Source organism: Mirounga angustirostris, unplaced genomic scaffold, assembly GCF_029215605.1.
Source record: "Mirounga angustirostris isolate CCGP_5_RB_7025 unplaced genomic scaffold, mMirAng1.0.hap1 SCAF_2, whole genome shotgun sequence".
Lineage (NCBI taxonomy): Eukaryota > Metazoa > Chordata > Mammalia > Carnivora > Phocidae > Mirounga > Mirounga angustirostris.
In genome coordinates, this window is record NW_026991710.1 from 60348184 (window position 1) to 60374053 (window position 25870).

Here is a 25870-nt window from a genome sequence, read left to right on the forward strand (position 1 = left end):
TTTCTTTCTGGGAGCCTTCCATCCATCTGCTCCAATATGGGCTGGTTATTCTCTCCTGTGCACATCTCTTGTCCTGGGACTTTTCACCAGCCCCCTAGGAGCTCTTGTTACTTTTCTCTTGACTTAAATCCCTTAGTTATCAGGCCATGTCTTTAACCCCCCCCCCCCCCACCTTTTGGCTCATTATCTTAGTTTACTTAACTTCCTGAGAAAGGTAAATGGCAAGAGAATTTGTTCTTAGCTCTTTGATGTCATTCCTCTACTTTCAGAGTTATTCTGATGTTTGGCTGTGTATGGATTCAGAGTTGGAAATCATAACACTCAACTTTCAGAACATTATTTCAGTGCTGCCGTTAAAAAATCTGAAGCCATTTTTAATCTTTTTTTTTTTTTAAAGATTTTATTTATTTGACAGAGAGAGATACAGCGAGAGAGGGAACACAAGCAGGGGGAGTGGGAGAGGGAGAAGCAGGCTTCCTGCTGAGCGGGGACCCCAATGCGGGACTTGATCCCAGGACCCTGGGATCATGACCTGAACTGAAGGCAGACGCTTAACGACTAAGCCACCCAGGCGCCCCTAATCTTAATCCTTTTTATGTAACCTTTTTTTCTCTAGAAACTTTTGGGATCTTCTCCTTCTTTCTCGTTTCCTGAAATATCCTGATGATGTGCAGTACTACAGACTTTTTTTTTTTTGTCCTCCCCAATTATTTTTGGCACTTACTGGGCCCCCTGTAGACATGTGTCCTTCAGTTCTGAGAATGTTTTTTCATATTTCTTGATAATTTTTTTTATATTGTTTCTGCAACTCCATTGAAAGATTGTTGGACTTTCTGTGACCCTAGTTTGTCTTTTTATTCTGTTTTCTTGGAGGTATTTTCAACTTCATCCTTAAATTGAAATTTTAATTTTTATATTTTAAGTTTGTTCTCTGATTTTATCCTAAAGCATCCTTATTTTGTAGAAATAGATTGTCTCTCAGAGAATACTATTAATTTTAGTTTTTTGATATTTTAAATGCTTCTAGTCAGGTATTATTTCTAATTAAAGGCCTACGCTTAATGTTTTAAAATGTTATTTCAAAAAAGTGTTAGAAGATTATAATGCTGTCACTGCTCTTTTTGGTGTCTGAATTTTGGCATTTAAAAGCAAAACACAGAAGGATACAACATTTTCTTCTTTTGAAAAGAGGTTTTCTTCCTTGACTTTCTCTAAATTGTTATTTTTCCCCCCTTAATAGACCATTAATACTGTATCAGAAGTTATTCGAGGCTACCAAGTAAACCAGGACTACTTTGCTTCTGTAAATGCACCTTCAAACCCACCAAGGTAGGCAAAGGGAAATCTTGAGAGTCCCTCCAAGGAAGTCAAAACTTACTCTGGGTTTTTAGTATATCTCGTATGTACCTCTTATTCTCTTAAGTTCAACTGTCTGTTTTGAGACTAAAAATTATCTGACAAGATAAACATGTTGCTATTTTTAAAGAGTTTTTGTGGTGCTCGGAGCTTAGGTATTTGGGCTCAGATACCACTCTTCCAACTCCTCTTCCGTGCCTTAAGCAAACAGATCACTTGTCTACGCTGCAGTTCTCGTTCCTGTGAAATGGAGACGGAAATAGTAACTTGCTGGACTTCTGGTTGTGCTTCTACAGCCAGCAGCAGTGACTGGTTATTGATTTGTGCGCTTGGGTTGCAGTGTTTCTTTTTGTTCTCTTCTTTTTAACACAACAGACCGGCAATTGTAGTTCTTCTCATGTCCATGGTCAACGAAAGGCAGCCGTTTGTACTGCGCTGTGCTGTTCTCTACTGTTTCCAGTGTTTCTTATATAAAAACCAGAAAGGACAAGGAGAAATTGTGTCTACGCTTCTGCCTTCCACTATTGATGGTAAATAATTTTGTTCTGATTTCTGTTTTAAAATGTAAATCGTCTTTCAAGCTGTTAATGATAAAATATATCCTAAATGATGAAAGACCCTGGATGTAGTAGAATATTTAAAATATGGCATTTCCTTGAATTTGCTTTAGAAATGCAGTTTTTAGTTAAGACAGCAGTTTTCTGGAATATCATCTCATCAGTTTGATGCCTAAAATGTTCTAATATTTCTTTGTCCTGCTACCCTTCTTCCAAGGTTCTTTTTGTCATCTTTCACTTTGTTTTGAAAAGCAGACTTTTACACATGTAACTTAATACTGCTGATTAACACATTTTAAGAGAGTATTTTGTACTGTTCGTGTGTGTCTGTAAAACAACATTTGGTTTTGTACTATCATCTGCCTGCCATCTTTGTAGCAACAGGTAACTCAGTCTCCGCTGGTCAGTTACTCTGTGGAGGTTTATTTTCTACTGACTCACTTTCCAACTGGTGTGCCGCTGTGGCCCTTGCCCACGCTTTGCAAGAAAACGCTGTCCAGAAAGAACAGTTGCTCAGGGTTCAACTTGCTACGAGTATCGGCAACCCTCCAGTTTCTTTATTACAACAGTGCACCAACATCCTCTCACAGGTAATGTGGCGAGTGGAACTCTTTAAGCGGGGGAAGGTCCTAGCTGTACATTTTTATGTCAGTGATACAAGGATTTAGGGAAGTCCTTAGTAGATGCAGGTGAAAAAAGAAAGTGGTGTGGACTCATCTGCTCATTGGCTCATTGTAGCCAGAAGCAGTTTGTGGAGAGAAATCAATGAATGTTCTTACACGAATGGTTTTGCCAAATAGTTAATAAGGTCTGCTTCATGATAGAAACGCACACTCTGGACAGAAAGGTGTTTCGTTTTTCTTTCTGTTTCCTTTTACATTATCCACAGTGTTCTTGCATGTCCTCTTCTTCTGCTCTGTAGCCAAATTTGGGTCCGATTATAAGAGGGCATGGAACACAGTGGTTCATAGCTGTGTGCCTCCCTCCTTCTCTTCCCAAACCAATCAATCTTCCTTTCAGGAAACAAAGGTAGAATACCAGTCCATCACTTATATAGTTAACCATTGTACTCCTTGATGTTTATGCGCTCTCACATCTTCAAAACCCTAAGGCACATAATTTAGCTAGTAAGATAGAGAAAAATGTAACTGTTTGCATTCCTCTAATGAGAACAGCAAAGCTTCATTGAAGTGTGGATGCAAAGGTATTTAGGAATGTCACTTACTCTTGGATGATTTGTCCCCATGCACCAGCCTTGCTGTTGAACAGTTCAGGTTTACTCTTTAGCAAAACCACAGTCATCAACATTCAGAATCACTCAGAGTAAAAATGTACTTAAGTCTAAAATTGTGCTGTGCCCTGGAATTTTCCAATTTTCCTGCCTCCCTCTCTGTGATAAGGTCCTGTGTCCTTATTAATTTTTAATTTTGTCACACTTGTTGAATTGTTTTACTGTGAGCTTTTAAAGAGACATCAGTGCCATCCACAGGAAGCAATAAATTAAAGGTGAAGAATTATGAAGAATTAACTATAGTGAAAAGAGGGTTGTACACTCCCTTTGTTGTTTAAAATCTGTTTACTTAGACTGAAAGCTTATTTTATCTTGGAGTTACCATTTATTTCTCAGTGATTTGAAAAAACTACCCCCAAATATTCATATCCTTATGTATTTAATACTTGTCATTCTCATGTTGCTGTCTTTTGAAAACAGCTTCTCGTAAGCCAAACAGCAATTAACTGACCACTGCCACCAGAGAGCTTGCTCTGACATTGTCTTCACAATTAATGCATAATGAGAAATTCTCAAGATAGTGGTGTCTTCCCACTCTGAGTCATCACAGTGCTATAAAACTGATCCTTTCACCTCCAAAATGTAGATGCATTGTTACATAATAAAAGATTTGAACTGTCCTGTCCCAAAGTATTGGTGTGGGTTTGTAGAGACCATCTGTGAGGGATTTTTCTAGATTTAAATTTTTCTAAAGCAGTAATATTTATGAGTAATTTGTATTGCAGGGTGATAAGATCGACAGACGGGTATGTATTGCTTGTTTAAGCTTAGGCATTTCCCTCTTACAACAAGGCTTTTCTTTGTCTTGGGTTTTGCTGATGGTTTTTTTTAACTGCTTGTTTGAAGTTGTATTCTACTCACACTTTCATGCGTCAGCAAGTTTCTCTCTATCGTAAGTGGCTCTCCAGTTTTTCTCCGTGGGATGTTTTCTCAGTGTAGTGGTGTTACTAAGAACTGTGGGAATGAGGCTGAAGCTGTACTTGCGCTTCCTTTGGGTATGCTTGCACTTTCTGGAATTCCTTGGTTTGGGTTTTTTTGTGTTTCTTCACCTAAGCTTGTTTATTTCCTCCTGAAACCATTTCGAAGCTAGTAAAATTCAGGGTGAAGAATTTTGTCTTTAGCTAGTCAGTACATGAAAGAATATGATGCCTTTTATATTAAATTATTGAAAATGTACAAGAGTAAGTATAATTTTGTAATTTGAAAGATTTTTGAGTTAAATATTTGAGATTTTGAGTTAAATATTATGGGTTATTCTGGACGTAACCCATATGGTACAGTTACCATTGGGGGTTAGTTTTTGATGTGTGTGGGGGAGTGTGATTTGTGTTTGGTTTTGGTTTTTTTTTTTCTTGTGGAGTGTTTGGCAAAAATGGAGTGTACCTTAATATTTATGTTTGGTCATATGTTCCATTGTGCAGTGTTGACAGTAATAAACTGAAGTCCTGTTACGAATTGTATCTTTGTGTATAAGCATGACTTAATACCTGTTAATCACCCACACTGACATACTTGGCAGCTTTAGCTTCCAGAATTTTTGATATTAAGTATTTTAAAAGTATACATGTCAATCATTTAGAAGGGAATTTTTTGGAAGTATAACTTATACACAGTAAAATGTACAGACCTTAAGTATTCAGTCAGATGATTTTTGATGGGTGAATATACCTTTGTAACCACCACCCAGAATAAGATGTAGAACATTTTCATAATCTAAGTTCCATCATGCCCCTTTCCCATTAATTCTCTATTCCCAGAGGCCACTGCTAGAAAGTGAATCTAATCATAATACTCTAGAACCTCATTGTAATACTTGAAGAGTAGAAGTTTCAAGTGTTAGCTTTTTGTATTTTTATAAACAATGTAAAATACTAAACTTGAAATCCACAAAGTAGGAATAAGAGGGATTTTTATTTAGAAAATAATAAGGAAAACATAATAGTTTATGTTAAAGGTAAGATGACTCAGCTTCATTTATTTTGTTTGTGGTTCTCTTCCATCCTGTAAAATCTGTGATTTCTAGTCATGAAACCCTTTAGAATGCGCTGAAATTATAATTTCAGCATCCATTTGTTTTTCCAACTCTCAGTGGTTCATACACTCTCAGGGGCTAAAAGATATGTGCTTTTTCTTGACTTGAACCTGTAAACAATCATTCAAATATAAACATATAAACAAAATGAATAGTTTCATGAAATTATTCTAGAAAGTGGAATGTGGCTTTTTTTTTTTTCTTTTGGGCTATTCTGGGTAATTATCTTGTGAAGAATCCATCAGAAGATCAGAATGCAATGACATAGAATGTTTTGACAGCCTTTAAGGTCTAATTTCTAATTTTATTTTTTGGAGGATAGAGTAGCTTGATCAGGATTTTGTTGGATTGATCTTACTGACAGTTTGTAATTGTGCACTGGACAAATACTATAGCAATTTTGTACTTATTAATAGTTTATTTTCTTTTCATTTTGGAAAATTAAAAAAAATTAAGACTAGAAAGTAGGAATTCTACTACCCAAAAGTAACGGTTGGTTAATTTTTTTTTTTTTTTAAAGTAGGTTCCACACCCATTGTGGAGCTTGAACTCATGACCCTGAGATCAAGAGTTGCATGCTCTACCGACTGAGCCAGCCAGGCATTCCCAGTCTTTATTTTCTATACTGTTTATTTTATTTTATTTTTTTAATTCTTTTTTTTTTTTTAAGATTTTATTTTTTTGACAGAGAGAGAGACAGTGAGAGAGGGAACACATGCAGGGGGAGTAGGAGAGGGAGAAGCAGGGAGCCTGATGCGGGGCTCCCCTGGGATCATGACCCGAGCTGAAGGCAGACGCTTAACAGCTGAGCTACCCAGGCGCCCCTATACTGTTTATTTACATAGGAGTGATCATACATTAGATTCCATTTTGTATTCTGCATCTTTTCTTACACATATTTTCCAAGTTATTAAACACTAAATAAACATCACTTTATATGATTGCATAATATTTCACCAGATTGGTTAGCTGACCATCTGCTTATTTTCAGACATTTAATTATCTTCCATTTTCTTCATTATAAATCATGGTTTGATGAGCATCAGAATAACATAGTCTGCACAAAAAACATTCTTACACAGTCCTCACTTTGTATATTTCTAGTATGCATAACTTTTTATTAATGTAGCAAAGCAAGGAGCACCTGTATTTCACTAAGGGTTAAAAAAAAATTTATGGGGGCACCTGGGTGGCTCAGTCGTTATGTGTCTGCCTTCAGCTAAGGTCAGGATCCCAGGGTCCTGGGATCGCGCCCCACATCGGGCTCTCTGCTCGGCGGGAAGCCTGCTTCTCCCTCTCCCACCTCCCCCTGCTTGTGTTCCCTCCCTCGCAGTCTGTCAAATAAATAAAAAATCTAAAAAATAAATTAAATAAATAAGTAAAATTCATGCCAGCAATTTTACTGTTTTTTCATTTTCCCAGTTCAAACTTTATTCTGCCATCTATTTTAAATTTGGGGCATTAGTCCTACTTAGTAGGTAGAGAGCAAAGAATTGCATAACTAGAAGGGATGATTCATAGTTTATAGCACTCATAGAATACTTATTTGTGTACCATATGCTGTTATAAGTTTTAACAGGTATTAACCCATTTAATCTGCTCCACAGCTTAATGAAATGTGTATTGACTATTTCCCCCATTGAAGGATAATGATAAGTTTTCATGCTGTTGAGTTTTAGAACCAGGATACAAATCCTGGTATTCAGAGCCTATCCTTTTAATTTCTGTGTTTGAGATTATTTAATCCAAAGGCCTCTGGTTAACTGAATGAGGGAATTGGGGCCCACATAGCATATTGAACTTGTACAAGGTAGGGCAGTGGATGATTTGGTTCTTCTAATTCCCAGCCAGATGTTTTCACTGGTACCATACTGCCACTCTTAGAATTAAATTCAGTCTTTAAGCATATATGTATGTACTTTAAAATACATATATATGTATTATACATGATTTAGAAATTAAAATGATATAAAAAGTATACAGTAAGAAGTCTTGGCCCCACCCACCTCTGTCATGGTTCCCTGCCTCCTATTATGTATTTCTTCTGTTGTCTTCAGGTGCTTTTTATGCATAGCCACTGGTTTGTTTGTTTTCCAACCTAGTACCATTTTGAACCACCAGCAAAATCAAATAAGATTGCAGTGGGTTAGATTATGTAATTCCCCACAACCTCACGAACAGTATGTTATCAGACTTGTATTTTTATTTGGATTACATAAATTTTATAGATTAATATAGCACTAATATCTTCATGATTTTGAGTTTTTCTGTCTAAGGACATGGTGTCTTTCTATGGATTTAGGTCTACTTTTGTGCTCTTAAATTTTCCTTGTGTAGTTTTTTTTTTTTTAAGGTTTATTTATTTATTTTAGAGAGAGAACAGGGTGGGAGGGCACAGAGGGCACAGAGGGAGAGAGAAAATCTTGAAGCAGACTCCCTGCTGAGCCCAGAGCCCGGATTGGGGGGTGGTGGGCAGGGCTCAATCCCAGGACCCTTAGATCATGACCTGGCCTGAAATCAAGAGTCTGCCACTTAACCTTAATCGACTGAGGCACCCAGGTGCCCCATCCTCATTTTGGTGTTAGACAGTTTTGGTTAGGCTCATTCCTGAGTACTTTATCTTCTTTTGTTGCCATAGTTTAAGTGGGGTGGTGCATTCTATCTTGATTCTAACTAGTTTTGTTTAACTTTGCTGTTATCCTTCAGTTAGACCCCAAAAGGTGTACTTCTAGAAGATCCACATTTTTTAAAATTTTTTATTGTTATGTTAATCACCATACATTACATCATTAGTTTTTGATGTAGTGTTCCATGATTCATTGTTTGTGTATAACACCCAGTGCTCCATGCAGAACGTGCCCTCTTTAATGCCCATCACCAGGCTAACCCATCCTCCCACCCTAGAAGATCCACATTTGAATCTAGTTACATTTTGTTTATTCAGACACCAGCCAGTGATTTGATAGGATGCCCTGTATATACAATGTAGGTATTTTTGGTACTTGCAGATAGTATTCCAAGTAATAATAAATTTTTTATATATAACTAGGGGAAATCAATGAAATATTTGTATTTATTTACTTGAGTAATTAGTTGAAAGTTCTCTGTGGCACATAGTCAGTTGAGAATAACTATATTTTTTAACTTTCAAATCTACTTGGGTAACATGAAGATATACTGTGGGCATGGTAATGACGGAGAGGCAAGGAAAACGTAAGAATAATGCATCATGTGAAAGCTAATGCTTATTTGGCAGATCGTTTTGAAGAAGTCTAGTTTGAATTTGTTTAATTAAATGTGAAATATACTTGAAAATAGATTATAGAAAGGCCAAGATACTGACCTCAAGGTTCATGAAATTACAACAGTCTTTTTTTTTTTTTTAAAGATTTTATTTATTTGAGAGAGAGAGCTCATGAGAGAGGGGAGGGTCAGAGGGAGAAGCAGACTCCCTGCCGAGCAGGAAGCCCGATGTGGGACTCAATCCCAGGACTCCAGGATCATGACCCGAGCCGAAGGCAGTCGCCCAACCAACTGAGCCACCCAGGCGCCCAAATTGCAACAGTCTTGAGTGATTTTTCAAAACACAGTGATAGTTACTTTAAATCCATTCTTTGTCTGGCTTTGAATAATTGTATTTTGGATATTTTCTGAAATTACCTCAAAGTAATCCATTACTGTGCTAAATTCCATTTATTTGTTTCAAACCACTTTTGTTCTCTTAAACAAAAATAGGTTATGTAATGTAATATGGGCAGTGGCAATATTATGAGCTAAGAGACTATCCCACATAGGAGATATAAATGTGTTTATTAAAATGTAGGAAAGTGTCATTTTGATGGATGTGCTAGTTTTCAATATTGTTTAATTATAGTTAGCAGTGGTATAGTAGTGGTTTGGGGCAGTTAGCTAATTTAAATAAATCTTTTTCTTCATTATATTTGTGATTCTCATCTGGCATGTTGTAAGTGAGTCTGCAACATGGTTTATTTATTATTCTTGTTAGGGAATATATTCTCTAATGGAATTTGACTAAATAATTCAGGAGATTATTTCTTTTTATTTTTCCCGATAATTTTTGAAGGAGGTAGAATTTGTCCTTTTATCAGAAACTTGTTTTTAAAATTTTGATTGAAACATCTAGGCAAATTTATGTTATTATAAAGTGTTTTCAGATTGATAAATTTTTTCAAGTACCCACATCATGCGTCTTCCTTAGCAGACCAGGTTTTTCCATTAGTAGTATTTTAGATAACTTGATATATGTTTATGAACATAAATCAATTTTTTTTTTTAAAGATTTATTTATTTGACAGAGAGAGACACAGCGAGAGAGGGAACACAAGCAGGGGGAGTGGGAGAGGGAGAAGCACGCTTCCCGCCGAGCAGGGAGCCCGATGCGGGGTCGATCCCAGGACCCTGGGATCATGACCTGAGCCGAAGGCAGCCTCTTAACCGACTGAGCCACCCAGGCGCCCCGAACATAAATCAATTCTAATTTCTGCTCTCTATTCATTTTGGGAAGTACAGCCCATAGAGAACACAAGAATGCATTCTTTTGTTCAAATTTTTTTTTTTAAGATTTTATTTATTTATTTATTAGAGAGCGAGCGAGAGAGAAACAGCATGAGAGGGGAGAGGGTCAGTGGGAGAAGCAGGTTCCCCGCTGAGTTGGGAGCCCGATGTGGGACTCGATCCCAGGACTCCAGGATCATGACCTGAGCCGAAGGCAGTCGCTTAACCAACTGAGCCACCCAGGCGCCCACCTCTTGTTCAATTTTTTACGTGTGGATTCCTAACATATCTTTTATAAGATGTTAAAGATATTTTAATGGGAATGGAGAGGGATCTTAGGGCAACGTTAAGTTTGAAAAAAAAAATAAAATGAGACTTCTGTCAACTTACCTATTTATTGCAGGGAAGCAAAATACAGACAAGAGTTGGATTATTAATGCTGCTCTGTACCTGGCTAAGCAACTGTCCCATTGCAGTAACGCATTTTCTTCACAATTCAGCCAATGTCCCATTTGTATCCTTTATGTTTCAGTAAGATATGAGTAAGTATTTATTCTTATTTCTTCCTCTCAATGAGAGGTAGTTCTGTATTCTAAATATGTGAATTCATCTGTGTTGCAGCTTTTCCAACTGTTAAGGTGGTGATGATGCTTATGCTGTATGTATATATGTGTGTGTCTGGTACCATTGTTTGTTTATGCTTGCTCGGACTACGTTTTATGTTTGTTTTAGCTTGATATAGAAGCTTTTGTAGAAATTCTTACATAAAATATGTGTCAAATTCAAACTGTAAAGTAAAATACTCTAGATACTATGAACCGTTAGTCTCCTTAACAAAAAATTTCAGCTTACAGGACAAATTGCAGAAAATCTTGGCGAGGAAGAGCAGTTGGTCCAAGGCTTGTGTGCCCTTCTGTTGGGCATTTCAATTTACTTCAATGATAACTCACTTGAGAGCTACATGAAGTAAGTAAGGGGGAAATGCTAGGGGGAAACAACCTGCTAATGTCATCAAGTGATAAGGATAAATTTTTTCTGCCAAAGTATAGTGTAGACCAAGTTTTATGTTTTGTTACAACTTTTTTTTTTAAAGCATCTCAATATGCTTATCTCTGTAGAGAGAAATTAAAACAACTAATAGAGAAGAGGATTGGCAAAGAAAACTTCATAGAGAAACTAGGATTTATTAGCAAACATGAGTTGTATTCCAGAGCGTCTCAGAAACCACAGCCAAACTTTCCCAGTCCAGAATACATGATATTTGATCATGAGTTTACGAAGCTGGTAAAAGAACTTGAAGGTAAGACAAAGTTTATATTGATTTTCATTTAAAAATACCTATGATTATTTTGTATATGTATATTTTGGACACAGCCCAAAGCAGGGGTTTTTTTTCCTAGCTCTTGGTTTATAGTTCATTGAAGGATTTTTGGTGTTCAATAAGATTGGAAAGACTGTATCTTATCTGTCAGGCAGTTAGGCCATATGTTTTTGCTGGTTAAGTCTTAATAATAAAATAGGATTTAAATTTTTTTTTTTTTTAAGATTTTGTTTATTTTAGAGAGAGCCCACGCATGCGTGCGCACTTGTGAGTGGGGAGAGGGACAGAAGGAGCGGGAGAGAATCTTGTTTTTTTTTTTACATTTTATTTATTTGTCAGAGAGAGAACACAAGCAGGCAGAGAGAGAAGCAGGCTCCCTGCTGGGCAAGGAATCCGATGAGGGGCTCAATCCTAGGCGCCCCGCCCCGGGATCATGACCTGAGCTGAAGGCAGATGCTTAACCGACTGATCCACTCAGGCGTCCCAGCGGGAGAGAATCTTAAGCAGACTCTGCACAGAGTGCAGAGCCCAATGTGGGGGCTCGATCTCAAAACCCTGAGATCATGACCTGAGCTGAAATCAAGGGTTGGTCGTTTAACCAACTGAACCGCCCAGGTGCCCCAGATTTTAAATTTTTAAAATACATTTTTTTTAAGATTTTATTTATTTACTTGACAGAGAGAGACAAAGTGAGAGAAGGAGCACAAGCAGGGGGAGAGGGAGAGGCAGGCCTCCCGCCGAGCAGGGAGCCAGACGCGGGGCTCGATCCCAGGACCCCGGGATCATGACCCAAGCCGAAGGCAGACGCTTAACGACTAAGCCACCCAGGCGCCCCTTAAAATACATTTTTAATAAGCTTTCTTTTATAGGTGTGATAACTAAGGCTATTTATAAGTCCAGTGAAGAGGATAAAAAAGAAGAAGAGGTGAAGAAAACATTAGAACAGCATGACAGTATTGTGACTCACTACAAAAATATGATTCGAGAACAAGTACGTACTGATAAATTGTAAACACTGTCTGATGTACTGATACTTTTCTCCTTTGGGGAAGAATTTTTCCTGGCATTTCATATGCAAGAAGATACAGAAAGTAAAGCTCATTTTCCTAAATTCAAAACTATCTGAGTATTCAACAAACTGAGAGCTTAATATTGTGCTAAGCATTGTGCAGGATGTGGATAAAGGCATGAATCAGACATGTTCCCCTATCACGGTCATAATGAGAGAAAACTATAAACAGGGTATTGTGACACACATAACATACTAAGTCTAGTGATGCAGCTCCTGGAAGGTGTGTGCCAGCGGAGAGGCACCTAATTTAGCTCGGTAAGAGCAGGGGCTTGGAGAAAACAATGTGAGTGCCAAACGGGTAGCTACGAATAAGCTGCGCAAAAGGAAAGATCGGGAAGAGGGGCAGGAATGTTACTGGCATGAACATAGAACAACACTTGGTGGCTGCACCAGCTAGAAATTTGAGAGGCAAGGCCAGAGGGAGGGACCTCCAGAAGGAGGTGGTTGTGGTGGGCTAGGGGAGGGACCTGGGGCGCTGATGGTGGTAACAGCCGCTGTGTTTTGTTTATTGTGTTCTAGGTGCTCACAAAACACAGTTTAAACACTATTTCATTTAATTTCCATAGCATCCCTACAAAGTAGTTAATACCTTCATTTAAGACTAAATGAGGAATCTGAGACTGAGAGAATTTAAACTTGTCTAGGGTCACTCAGTGGTTGGTGGAACAGGATTCAAAAGCGTGTGTTACTGGGACTCTCAAAACTCCTACTGTGTGCTGTAGAGGGGGCAGACCTGAGAAATGTGGAAACCAAAGCGGATGAAAGTGGCAGGACGGGGTAATGATTGGATGTGGGTGTGAGGGAGCATAACGGGTCAGATATGATCCTGAGATCTCCGTCTTGCACGACTGAGTAGATGATGCTGAGAACAAGAGGGAGCTGATTTATTAGAGTGGAGAATGGAAACTACCCTCTCGAAATCATCAATTGACGTTTTCTCGGCAGGATACCAGAACCTCCACGCTTGGATTGTGTTGAGCCCCTTAAACTTTCCATTACATTTCTTCAAAGTGTGTTGCTTTTTTTTTTTAATTATATTTTATTATGTTAATCACCATACATTACATCATTAGTTTTTGATGGTAGTGTTCCATGATTCAAAGTGTGTTTCTTGTTCTTTTCTTTCATTTAATTCTTCATCGTGGTATATACCTTGACTGGAATCCTAAAAAGTGCTGCAGTATTATCTGGAAAATGAGATTACTGAGGTTATTAAAATGCTAGGGTCATTAAAAACAATACACTGGTGGCTGTCCATGTGGGGCGGTTGCACCCCCTTCCCTGCACTGCCCTCCACCCCCTGCTGACTATGCATAGCTTGAGGCAAGTGTGGCAAGAGCTTGGGTAGAGCTCTCTAAATGAGAACTGCCTGTGTGTTCTTCCCCACAGTCTATATTGTTGAGATTGGAATTCTAAGAATAAAAATATAGTGGTATATTTAGCATTCAGTCTGAGCTTTTCAGTTTATAAGCAGATCAGTAAATTAGAATCATCTTTGAGCGATTCAGATTTAAATCATTAAACCACCCATGGTTATTAGGATTTTTCATCTATATTTTAGTACAAATATGGAGTCATTCCAGATGGTAAAACGTAATATCTTTAGAGCAATGGAAAAGAAATACTTGGAATGTGATGTTACAGCCTACGCTTGGGGCTGATAAATGTGGTTAATTTAGAAGAAGAAAAGAGTGATTTGACACAATTACCATAATGAGTCTGCTTTGGAAATGTTAATTTTAAATATTCTCACCATTTAAAATGCCATTTGACAATTAGGCAACAAGCATTGAGAACTATAAAATGTTTATATAAACTGAATGACGTTTGAGAATCCATCCTAAGGAAATTCTTCAGAATTCAGGAAAACAAAAATATGACTATGATATTTATTGTAATAATATTTATTATTTAGAAAAATGGAAAGCAGCCTCGGTGTTGCTTTTAAATGTAAATTGCATCTACTGATATTGAGTAAACATTAAAAGTTACGATTGCGAAAAAGTAGCAGTATGAGGAACTAACAATTGAATAGTAAGTAAAGGCTACAAAATGACATATGGACTGAGTATGACACATTTAAAACACTTGAACTGGGAAAAAATTAGCAGAAGATAAAGAAATAGATCAAATTCCAACTAGTTATATTAGGGTGGTGAGAGTTGGAAGTTCTTTTCTTGGCCTTCTAAATATTCTGTTCTAGAATTATCTTTTATGTTAAAAGTAGTGTAGATGCATATGTATATATATACTAAGTTTCTTAAATAGTTTGGTATAAATTTCTTAAGTGGTTTGTGGACCATAAAATGGAGTTTTTAAAATTGACCGTCCCCCACCCCAGTAACTGCAGTGAGATTGCAGGCTGTGCCATGGTGCTTATTAATGGGGCCTTACTGGAAATTGTACAGTTGTGCTGCATGTTAATTGACCTTGGTGCATACATTAATGTATTATTACTTAATTGTTGAGTGATTCTGGAAATGTTGAATACTTTAACACTATGACCCAAAATAATCTCTGATTTTTAATTTGTTCCTTTTCCTAATGCTAATTAGTATAAATTAAAACACTTGAATTATGTTTTGTTTCACAGGATCTGCAACTTGAGGAATTAAAGCAGCAGATTTCTACGTTAAAATGTCAAAACGAACAACTCCAGACAGCAGTCACACAGCAAGTATCTCAGATTCAGCAACACAAAGATCAGTACAATCTTCTTAAAGTACAGCTAGGTAGGTATAGCTAGCCATAATTATTACAGTGTCCCCAGAGCTGGACTAAATCAAGTAGATTATTCTTGTGGACTGGTCTTTCTCTAACCTTAATCACTGTAACAAACAGATTTGTAAATCAGAGTTTGAACTCCACGTCCTTGCTACCTGTTTCAGTATCTGATCCATTGATTCTCAGCCTTGGCTACACATTAGAAAATATCCTGAGACCCTTTTTTTTTTTTTGAAGAGTTTATTTATTTATTTGAGAGAGCACAAGCAGGGGGAGCAGCAGAGGGAGAGATGCGGGGCTCGATGCAGGGCTCGATCCCAGGACCCCAAGATCATGACCCAAGCCAAAGACAGATGCTTAACCGACTGAGCCACCCAGGCACCCTCCCCCCCTTTTTTTTAAATGCCACGCATGCGGAGACCCCACTCAAGTTTCTGATTTAATTAGTTGGGGTTGGAACCAAGCATCAATAATTATTACAAGCTGCCTGGGTGATTCCGATGTATAGCCAGCTGGGAATGACTTCTCTAACCTGTCTATCTCCTCATCTGCAAAATGGAACTGATAATAGCATATGTGTCATCTGAGAATTAAATGAAATAATATATATAAAATTTTAGTTAATTACCTGGCACATGATAAGAGTCAAATGCTTGTAAATAGTATCATCCTATAGTGCTATGATTGGAATGCTAGCTATTTAGAAATACAGTTTGTTTTATTTATATGAGGGTGACTAAAATTTTCAGAAAAAATTACCTCTTTCACTTCCTTATTTATAACTATAATTTGTCAGTTATTTTAGTACATATAGAAAGCTATTCCTTTGTGAAGGTTTTAAAAGGGATTTTGTTTTCTCTTATATTTATTGACCAAATTGGAATTGAAACTGCTGTAATTTTTTTAAGATTTATTTATTTATTTTAGAGAGGTGGGGAGGAGCAGAGGGAGAGGGAGAGACAGAATCACAAGCAGACTCTGCGCTGAGCAGAGAGTCCAACATGGGGCTCCGTCTCACGACCCTGAGATTATAACCTGGGTGGAAACGAAGAGTTGGACGCTTAACCGACTAAGCCACCCTGGAGCTCCGAAACTACTGTAATTCTTAAGTATAGATCACCAAACCATGCAGTTTAGTCTTATTAAGACTATGCTGTTTTTCTTCCCAGAAACCTAAAAATATCATCACTTCACCATTTCTATCAATACGCTGTTTTGCAAAAATGAAATGTGCTTATAAAAGTGCTGCCAAAGTAATTGAATTAAGGAAATTTTATATTTTTATATTTAAATCTTTTCATTCAAGAAATGAAAAACTTAAGTTTCATGCTGGCTTTTCAAATTTTATTCCTGTGTTAATAGGAAAAGATAATCAGCATCAAGGTTCTTACAGTGATGGGACTCAGGTGAATGGCATTCAACCAGAAGAAATTGGTAGGTTACGAGAAGAGATAGAAGAATTAAAAAGTAATCAGGAACTTTTACAAAGCCAGCTGGCTGAAAAGGACTCTCTGATTGAAAATTTGGTGAGTAAATGTTAAAAAAAATTTAAGAGGTCAAGAATAATTCTCATTATCCTGCTTGTTTATTTTCCTGGATCTCTTAAGCCAAAGTATCATAGTAAGGTTTTAGAATATGAGCTTTGGGGGGCGCCTGGGTGGCTCAGATGGTTAAGTGTCTGCCTTCGGCTCAGGTCATGATCCCAGGGTCCTGGGATCGAGTCCCACATCGGGCTCCTGGCTCAGTGGGAAGCCTGCTTCTCCCTCTCCCTCTCTCCCTGCTCATGCTCTCTCTCTCTCTCTCTCTCTCTCTCTGTCTCAAATGAATAAATAAAATCTTTAAAAAAAAAAAAATAGAATATGAGCTTTGGGGGGCACCTGGCTGGCTCAGTTGCTAGAGCATGTGACTCTTGATCTGGGGGTCATGAGTTTGAGCCCCACATTTAGCACAGAGTTTACTTAAAAAAAAAAAGTGGGGCACCTGGGTGGCTCAGTTGGTTAAGCGACTGCCTTCAGCTCAGGTCATGATCTTGGAGTCCCGGGATCAAGTCCCAGATCGGGCTCCCTGCTCAGCGGGGAGTCTGCTTCTCCCTCTGACCCTCCTCCCTCTCATGCTCTCTGTCTCTCATTGTCTCTCTCGCAAATAAATAAAATCTTAAAAAAAAAAAAAAATTAGAATATGAGCTTTGGTGTCAGACTATCTAAAGCTTCAGCACTTTCTGACTAATTGAATTTAAGCAGCTTGGTTAACCTCTTTACACTCGTTTCCTGATCTATAAATTGGTAGTGGTCGTATCTGTTTTGTTATTGTGAGAATTAAATGAGCTACTCCGTATAAAGCTCTTTTAATACATGGAAATCACTCTATTAATACCTGTATTTATGCTCTTTCTCCATATGACCTCCTAAGTGCTTAGATTTAATAAATTACTTGGTATAAGTATAAATTTATTAGCTATGGAAAAGTTGTAGACTGTGTGCTATGTTGAAGTTTTATCTTGGATATAAAAACTGAAATGTTGATGTGAAATTTTTGGTAAACCTCTATAAGGCATAGCTTATATATGTACAGCTTTGTTTTGTTTCCTATCTCTTTAGACTGAATTGATTTCATAGTTCATTTCTATGCTATTTGTAGAAATCTTCCCAAGCATCACCTGGCACAAATGAACAGTCTTCAGCAACAGCTTCTGCTAGAGATTCTGAACAAATTGCAGAATTAAAACAGGTAATTTTCTGGCTTGATCCAAGTTCTAGTTTGTGTTGTTTTAATTGTAATAGAGTAACAGCCATGTAGTTTCATTACTCAAGAACTACTTTGTTAGTGTAAGCAAAACTTGATAGTGAAGAAGTTATTTGAAAGTCCAGAAGGTTTTTTAATTATATGGTAATGGTATTTTGCTTTTTATTAAGTGTTTTTATTTTTTAATTATGTTCTTTATAACAGATTTGAGCATCTCACCCAGGTTATTTGTAGATTATCCGTGAACTAACAATTAAGGAAAATTTAAGTATATTTATAAGCTGCAAATATGAAGATATAAAATCTTATGCCTAATTTTCATATACTATTGACCATGACAATTGCATGGTTAAATGTATTGAGCATTTAAACCATTCTGTGCAGAATGTTTGTTTTTAGAATTGGAAAATGGAATAAATTTGTGTATATCTCAATTAGATGACTACCTAAAAAGCAAAACAAACTTTTTCTGCTGTAGTAATTTATAATGTCTAGAAAAGCAAATTAAATTTTTTCCTACTTGGTTATTTGTAATATTTATAATTTCCTATGAGACTTGGTAGTGCACATTTAACTTTATCCGATGAGAATATTAAATGTATTTGTTCAAGAAAAGAAGAAAAAGAACTACTTATGTATAGAATTAAATATTGAAAGAAAAGCCTAGAAAAGTATCAGATTGCTCATCTGTATACTATCCCTAAACAAGTTATGTTTTTTCCTTATAAAATTTTCTTTCTTTCCTCCTTTCCTTTTTCTTCTGTCCTACCCTCCTTCCTTCCTTTCTTATAAAAAAGGAACGTATGTTTCTTCTGTTTCTTTTTAAAAAACAAAAAAAAGTAATACTAAAGGAAGAAGTGAACAACCCCACCAACCTAGGACTGACTTCCTTCCCCTCCAGTAGTCATGCGGTCCTAGCCCACTGACATGGCTGATCTGAGAGAAGAATGACTGTACGCAGAGAAACTGTGTCATATTTTGATAATGTCCATGTACCCCAGAGTAGATTCTACAGTCAAGCTTTTCAAAACAAATCATATGTCGTTAAGGATTTATAAGTTATAAATTCGTCTGAGGAAAATTAATATGCCACTTTGGTTTTATGAAGTCTACCTACACTAGAACTGTATTAAAATTAAAGGGAATTAAGTTATTAATAAATGATCTTAGTTTCTAAGTCCCAAGTAAAAATTTTACTGTGTTTCCCAATGAAACTTTAGATATTTCTAAAGAAGACAATTGCCTTTGGTTTTTTACTTTCTGTAATTTATTTTATCAATTTTACATTGTTAAAAAGATATTTGGGGGCACCTGGGTGGCTTAGTTGCTAAGCATCTTAACCATGGGCTCAGGTCATGATCCCAGAGTCCTGGGATCAAGTCCCGCATCGGGCTCCCTGCTCAGTGGGAAGCCTGCTTTTCCCTCTCCCACTCCCCCTGCATGTGTTCCTGCTCTCGCGTTCTCTCTGTCAAATAAATAAATAAAATCTTTAAAAAAAAAAAAAAGATTTTAAATGACAGTTTTGTTTCTTATAATATATCATAAAATCCTGTATAAAAAAGAAAACTAAAATTGTCCATAATCTCAGTGTCTATATAATGTCTATGTAATTCATTAGGTAACTGAAAAAAAAACAAATCAGAGGAAAGCCACATATGTGCGTGATAGAAAGTTTTCAGAGAATGAAAGAGCTTTTTACATGACCGTGTCCCACCACTTACCTCATGTCTGCAGACATTGTCAAATATTGTGAGGGAGATTCCCCTGGTTGAGAACATGGTTATGTGCATTTTTGATGGGGAGAGGGCAAGAAGGTTGGGAATTTCAACATTAATGATATATAAACTTTTGAATAATTCCCTCCTTTTCACTACAGTACTAACCACTTTCATCTTATAGGGAGGCCTGTGGTCTAAAAAATGTCCTGTTTTCCCTTTCCAAATAATAAATGTCTAGTCTTTGGCCAGGAGAAGAGGAACAGTTGCCTGATGCATGAGATTGGAACAGGGATCCCGTGGTCTTCCTAAGCAGACTTCAACCAGCCCCGCTGTTTTTGACCCCATTTTTACCCACACTTCCAGAGATAACTGGTGGTACCAGATCCCAAGCCTTTTGGTAGTCATGCATTGCAAGTCAGGTAGCAGGTCAACTTTCTGGAATATCACTTTAGGTTGTTAGCTTTCTCAGGTATGCTGCAGTCAGTTACCACTGCCATTTGCTTTCTGAAATTCTCCAATTTTATTGCTCTTGTTCTTATTCTCTTTGTCTTTGTGGGTTTCTCTCTCCCTTCCCCTTCTTCCCTCCTTCTCTCCCTCCCTCCCTCCCTCCTTTCCTTCCTTCCTTCCTTCTTTCCCTGCTTCCCCCACCTTATGAATTTTTTTACATGGGATCTCAGGAAGAAGCAGAGGTGAATATGTATAAGGAACTTGCTTAATTCTCTATCTTGAACCCAAAGTTCAAGGATAGTTTTTTTTAGAATTAGATTTTAAAACTTGGAGGTTGTGATTTTAGACAGAGGGGCCAAGAAAGGAAATAATTTTAAATTTCTTCCTGTAAGTAGACATTTCCTCGATGAAATTAATGCTATTTCATGTTACAACTCAATTATTTTTGTCTCCTAGGAACTGGCAACATTAAAGTCACAGTTAAACTCACAATCTGTGGAGATCACCAAACTGCAGACAGAAAAGCAGGAGCTGTTACAGAAAACAGAAACATTTGTATGTTAAAAAAAAAAAAAAGAAACATTTGTATGTTAATTACTACTTTTTTTTTTCCTGCAAGATAGTAAACACAAGGTTAACATGTTATTTCTTAGCCACTCTATAATAGAAGCGAATGTGTTGGAGAGGATAGCGTCTTCCCTTTAGGTGACTTACTGGCCACAGGTCTAGTCACATAGGCTTCTGGGCCGTGGTGGCAGCCACATTACAGTCAGACTCCCCAGGTCCGTGTAATCAGTTATTTAATGGTTCATTTTGCTGGTATTTTGTATTTTATCCCATTTGTGTCCCCTTCAGTCCATCAGTCCAAGCTGGCAGGTTTTCTGCTGGTCTAGAATTGTCAGAAGCCTTCTTAGTAACCATGCCATACACAGGGATCCAAGCCATCAGACAAGAAGGCCCTCCTGGATCATCCTGTCTCTATTCCAGCTTCTGCTGAGATGGTTGATTGCGTCCTTGATATTTCAGCAGAACATGCTTTATCATTTATTGCAATAGGGATAGGCTGAGAATTTTCTACATCTTCACGTTCCGATTTCCTTTTGCTTAACATTCCTTCTTCAAATATTTCTCTCCTGTCATGGTTTACTGTAGGCATCAAGGAGAAACCATGCCCCACGCCTTTAATACTTTGCTTAGAAATCACCTCAGCAAAATATCCAAGTTCATCGCTTATAAGCTCTACTTTCTACAGAGTACTGAAACACAATTCAGCCAATTACTTTGCCACCTGATAACAAGGATCAACTTCCTCTACTTTCCAGTAACATGTTCTTCATTTCCATTTGAGGCCTCACCAAAACTACCTTTCCATCCATATTTCTGCCAACATTCTATTCATGATGATATGTTTTCTCCAAGACCCTAGAAGCTTTCTCTCTAGTTCCCCTTTTTTTCTGAGCGTTCACCAGAATTGCCTTTAACATCTGACAATCTCTTCAAGGCAGTTTCGGCTTTGTCTGACATGCACCTCAAAGCTCTTCCAGCCGCTAACAATTCTGAAAGCCCTTCCACATTTTTAGGTATTTGTTACATCAGCACCCTCTTTCCCAGTTCTTTGTAGAAAAAAGGCAGGGAGAGATTGGAAAACCATGGTTTTCCAATCTTTGGTTTTTTACTTTCTGTAATTTATTTTATCAATTTTACAGTGTTATTTTGGGGCGCCTGGGTGGCTCAGTTGTTAAGCATCTTAACCTTGGGCTCAGGTCATGATCCCAGAGTCCTGGGATCAAGTCCCGCATCGGGCTCCCTGCTCAGTGGGAAGCCTGCTTTTCCCTCTCCCACTCCCCCTGCATGTGTTCCTGCTCTTGCGTTCTCTCTGTCAAATAAATAAATAAAATCTTTAAAAAAAAAAGATATTTTAAATGACAGTTTTGTTTCTTATAATATATCGTAAAATCCTGTATAAAAAAGAAAACTAAAATTGTCCATAGTCTCAGTGTTCCATCTCAGTGATTTAGGAATACTTCCTAGAGCACTTAAGAAAATCTTTGCATTTTGGGTGGCACAGTCGGTTAAGTGTCTGACTCTTGGTTTTCGGCTCAGGTTGTGATCTCAGGGTCATGAGATCGAGTCCCACGTCATCAGGCTCCACGCTCTGCTCGGTCTGCTTGAGTTTCTCTCCGTCTTCCTCTGCTCCTCCCCCCATGCTTGCTCTCTCTTTCTCTCTCTCTCAAATAAATAATATCTAAAAAGCCAAAAAACAAAAAAAACTTTACATTTCACCAGTTAATAGCATTCAGCTCAATTTCCCCAGCTGCCTCTCTGAGGTAACAGTGTGGACTTAACTTACAGAAATATTGTGAGGAAAGGGCTTTGAGAACTATTCTCTGCTTACTAAGTGCTCTTACCGCTCTGGTCTGACCTTGAGGCTGCCTAACCCAGCCTTCTTCGTGCTCGGCTGAGATCTGATGCCGCAGCTCTCCTGCCTCAGCCCCAGCACCCCCGCTCCACTGTAGGCACCGCGGCCTTCCAGGGAGAGCACTGTAGTGTGTGTCAGTACATGAGGAATTCTGTTTTCCGTTACTGGACATACAGTTTCAAAATAGCGAGAAAATTAAATCACCTTTGGGATTTCACCTTGGTTGTGCTTTAAAGAAACTTTTTTTTGGTTCCCCCTCCGATTTCTACCTTGAGGCAAAGTCAGCTGCCGCACCAGGAGAGAGTGGAGCTAGAAGGGCTGCAAAGGCCACCGATGGGGACAGCCGGCTGTTGGCGTTGCTATAGGACACGAATGACTTGAAGGTTGCTCTGTGGTGGAGCTTTTACTTACTGCATAGCCTATGATGTAAACTCCAGGAGACTTGATCTGATTTCATTGAGTTTCTCAAATCTTTAGATGTATGAGGAAAGCTAATAGGGTGTAATTTTCGCTCACAACGTGTGCGTTGCTATTTGGATGAGTGAGGATGGCACAAGTGGAGATTTTTAAGTGCCATTTCAAATACTGATAGCGCATATATAAAGCAAGAATGTGTATGAATGTACTTGGAAAGTAGAGATCATTGAAAGTTAAATTTTCTTGTCAATCTCTCATCACAATAAGAAATAAAGAGTACAGGGGCACCTGAGTGGTGTAGTTGGTTAAGCGTCTGACTCTTGGTTTCCACTCAGGTCATGAATTCAGGGTCGTGAGATCAAGCCTCTTTCCCAGTTCTTTGTAGAACTTTTCCCTCTCCCACTCCCCCTGCATGTGTTCCTGCTCTCACGTTCTCTCTGTTCTCTCTCCACACTCAGCGCAGTCTGCTTGAGATTCTCTCCCTCTCCCTCTGCTCCTCCCGCTCGTGTTCTCTCTCTCTCAGATACATAAATAAATCTAAAAACATTTTAAAAAGAAATAAAGAGTACAGCTTTGGCTAAAACACAAGCCACACATAGGCTTTCCATTAGGCTAAGGACACAGGCACGATAGATCCTGCCAGCCTACGTGACAGAGAAATCAGAATAAGCAACATGTAGAGAAGAATGAGATAAAAGTAACAAAACTAAAAGGCACAAACACAACCATGGAAAAGAGAAGATAATGTGTGATTGTGCCTTTCAGATTGTGGTCGGATTATTTTATCTTTAAGCCATGGATTTTATTTGCAGCTACTTTTCTTTCCCATTTGATTGTATGCATGAAGTTGGGATAAAAAAATTTTTTTAACCTGAGTTCTAATTCTTATGCCCATCAGGCTTCTCTTGTAAAATGTTTTGTGTCTTTATTTATTCCTCTGGTTATCTGAAATGGTATTATCTCTTAGGGTTTTTTTGAAAAATAGCTACTTAAAACTATTTTTTGGATGTTAAACTCTATTTTTCACAATAACCATCTTTGATGTATGGCCTAACGTAAATTCTCATGTTACTGGATGAGAGAGAGTGTGTGTGTGTGTGTGTGTGTGTGTGTTCTATCCCCAAAACCGCCACCCCGCAAAACCCTCAGATTTTCATAGAAAGAATGAACCTAAAAATAAAAGAGAAAGAAGGAAACTATTTGTTAAAAACCCTATGAGAGTGAATACTAAGATTAATTGATCTTCCCCTTTCTTTTCCTAGAATGAAATTAAGGCTCTGTCTGAGGAAAGAACTGCTATTAAAGAGCAGCTGGATGCATCTAACAGTACCATTGCCATTTTACAAAATGAGAAAAACAAGCTCGAGATGGATATTACAGATTCTAAAAAAGAACAGGATGACCTGTTGGTGCTGTTGGCTGATCAGGATCAGAAAATATTTTCATTAAAGAATAAACTCAAGGAACTTGGTCATCCGGTAAGATCGAAATGTTTCCAAAAATGATTTATGGTATATTTTAAAGAACTGTGCTGTAGCATGGCAATGTTGTGCCTCCATATCCATATCACAGGTATAAATACGTAGGTCCATGAATCCAGGATCGTGTGCACTGTTTTCCTGGTGTTCAGTGAATCGACTTAAGACACACAGGCAGTTTCCAGCATTTGTTAACTGTTATCTTTTGGGCTTTGAGCCTACAAGTGAATTGATTTGCTCCTGTGGTCACAAGACTCTCATCATTCACATGTGCCATTCTCTTTTGTCATGTTTGATCCACATTTGTGTCTAGAGAGGTATGGCCACCTGTCAGCAAGTTAACCTGTAACATCTCATCTCATATTAAAAATGGCAGAGAGGGGCACCTGGGTGGCTCAGTCGGTTAAGCGTCAGCCTTCGTCTTGGGTCATGATCTCAGGGTCCTGGGATTGAGCCCCGAGTTGGACTCTCTGCTCAGCACAGAGTCTGCTTCTCCTTCTCACTCTCCCTCTGCGCTCTTCCTCTCTCTCTCTCTCTCAAATAAATAAATAAAATCTTTAAAAAAAATGCCAGAGAGCCTTGAGCAGTAAATCAGGGAAATCAGATGGCTTGTAATCTATAATTACTGGAATAAAGAATTTATCAAGGGGCGCCTGGGTGGCTCAGTCGTTAAGCGTCTGCCTTCGGCTCAGGTCGTGATCCCGGGGTCCTGGGATCGAGCCCCGCATCGGGCTCCCTGCTCCACGGGAAGCCTGCTTCTCCCTCTCCCACTCCCCCTGCTTGTGTTCCCTCTCTCACTGTGTCTCTATCAAATAAATAAATAAAATCTTTAAAAAAAGAATTTATCAAAGACTATGTGTCAATATGTGTTAAATACGAAGTGATCAAATCTTAATAATGATAAGTGTGCATATTCCCTTTAGGTAGAAGAAGAGGATGAACTTGAATCCGGAGACCAGGATGATGAGGAAGATGAAGATGAAGATGATGGCAAGGACCAGGGTCATATCTAGCTTTCAGATCTCTAGGAATGATAGAGATTGTATTATAACCTTGAAGATGGAGTCTTAAGACAGTGCTTTGGTTTACCTCCACAGAAAATAAAGATTTAGAAACCCAAGTGGAAAACACTCACTAATAAGACTATTGATGTATTTTTTTAAATGATGCCACCCATGTTGGAAATGCTAAAACTGACTTCTTGCAGAACACACATCTTTTACTGAAATTCATCCGAATTGTCCCAAAAGATAATTTGCAAAGAATTTCAGACACTAAAAATACACCATTTTAAAGCATGTGGTGGCAGTGCTATTTATCTTAGTTTACTGGTTGTTTACACAAGTTCTGTATTTGTCTATTATTTTCACTTTTCAGAATATGTGACTTTAAGTACTAACACATTTGATTTAATGTGTATTGGAATCATTATTTCTAAATTGAGTACTGGGCTTCTTAGCTAATGATTTCCCTTTAAAGAAATGGATTTACTTAAAGGCAAGGTAGCATAGGCCAGGGGATATCATCAGCCCTGCATCCGATGTGACTCCTATGAGGCAGGATAGGACAGTTTAGGACAAGTGCCTTGACACCTGATCTGGCTGAATTGTGTACGTCAGGGAAGAAACAGAAGGAACCTGACACACAGGTGAGGAGGGCGTTTCTCAGAAACTTTTGCAACAGCGTATTCGCATGTGGTTGGTTTTGGTTTTATGTTAAGCTAAACTTTAAAACATTACAAATTAACAGCTTGTACAATTCAGGTTTAGTATCGTTATTTG

General features: G+C 38.0%; 1 protein-coding gene across 2 annotated transcripts in view; it reads left to right on the forward strand.

Annotated features, from left to right (window-relative positions):
• The window catches only part of USO1 (USO1 vesicle transport factor), a 90514-nt gene extending 65297 nt beyond the window's left edge, over nt 1-25217 (forward strand). The window contains exons 11-24 of one of the 2 annotated variants that reach the window (XM_045880989.3): nt 1241-1329; nt 1732-1886; nt 2292-2503; nt 3930-3950; nt 10155-10265; nt 10599-10717; nt 10870-11051; nt 11942-12063; nt 14738-14876; nt 16231-16394; nt 17506-17595; nt 20232-20330; nt 23874-24089; nt 25013-25217. In XM_045880989.3, the coding sequence (XP_045736945.1) occupies nt 1241-1329; nt 1732-1886; nt 2292-2503; nt 3930-3950; nt 10155-10265; nt 10599-10717; nt 10870-11051; nt 11942-12063; nt 14738-14876; nt 16231-16394; nt 17506-17595; nt 20232-20330; nt 23874-24089; nt 25013-25102 (1809 nt within the window). In that variant the 3' untranslated portion in view covers nt 25103-25217. The remainder of the gene's footprint in view (nt 1-1240; nt 1330-1731; nt 1887-2291; nt 2504-3929; nt 3951-10154; nt 10266-10598; nt 10718-10869; nt 11052-11941; nt 12064-14737; nt 14877-16230; nt 16395-17505; nt 17596-20231; nt 20331-23873; nt 24090-25012) is intronic. The other variant, XM_045880990.3, reaches the window with a different exon arrangement.
• Nucleotides 25218-25870: the final 653 nt, after the last annotated feature.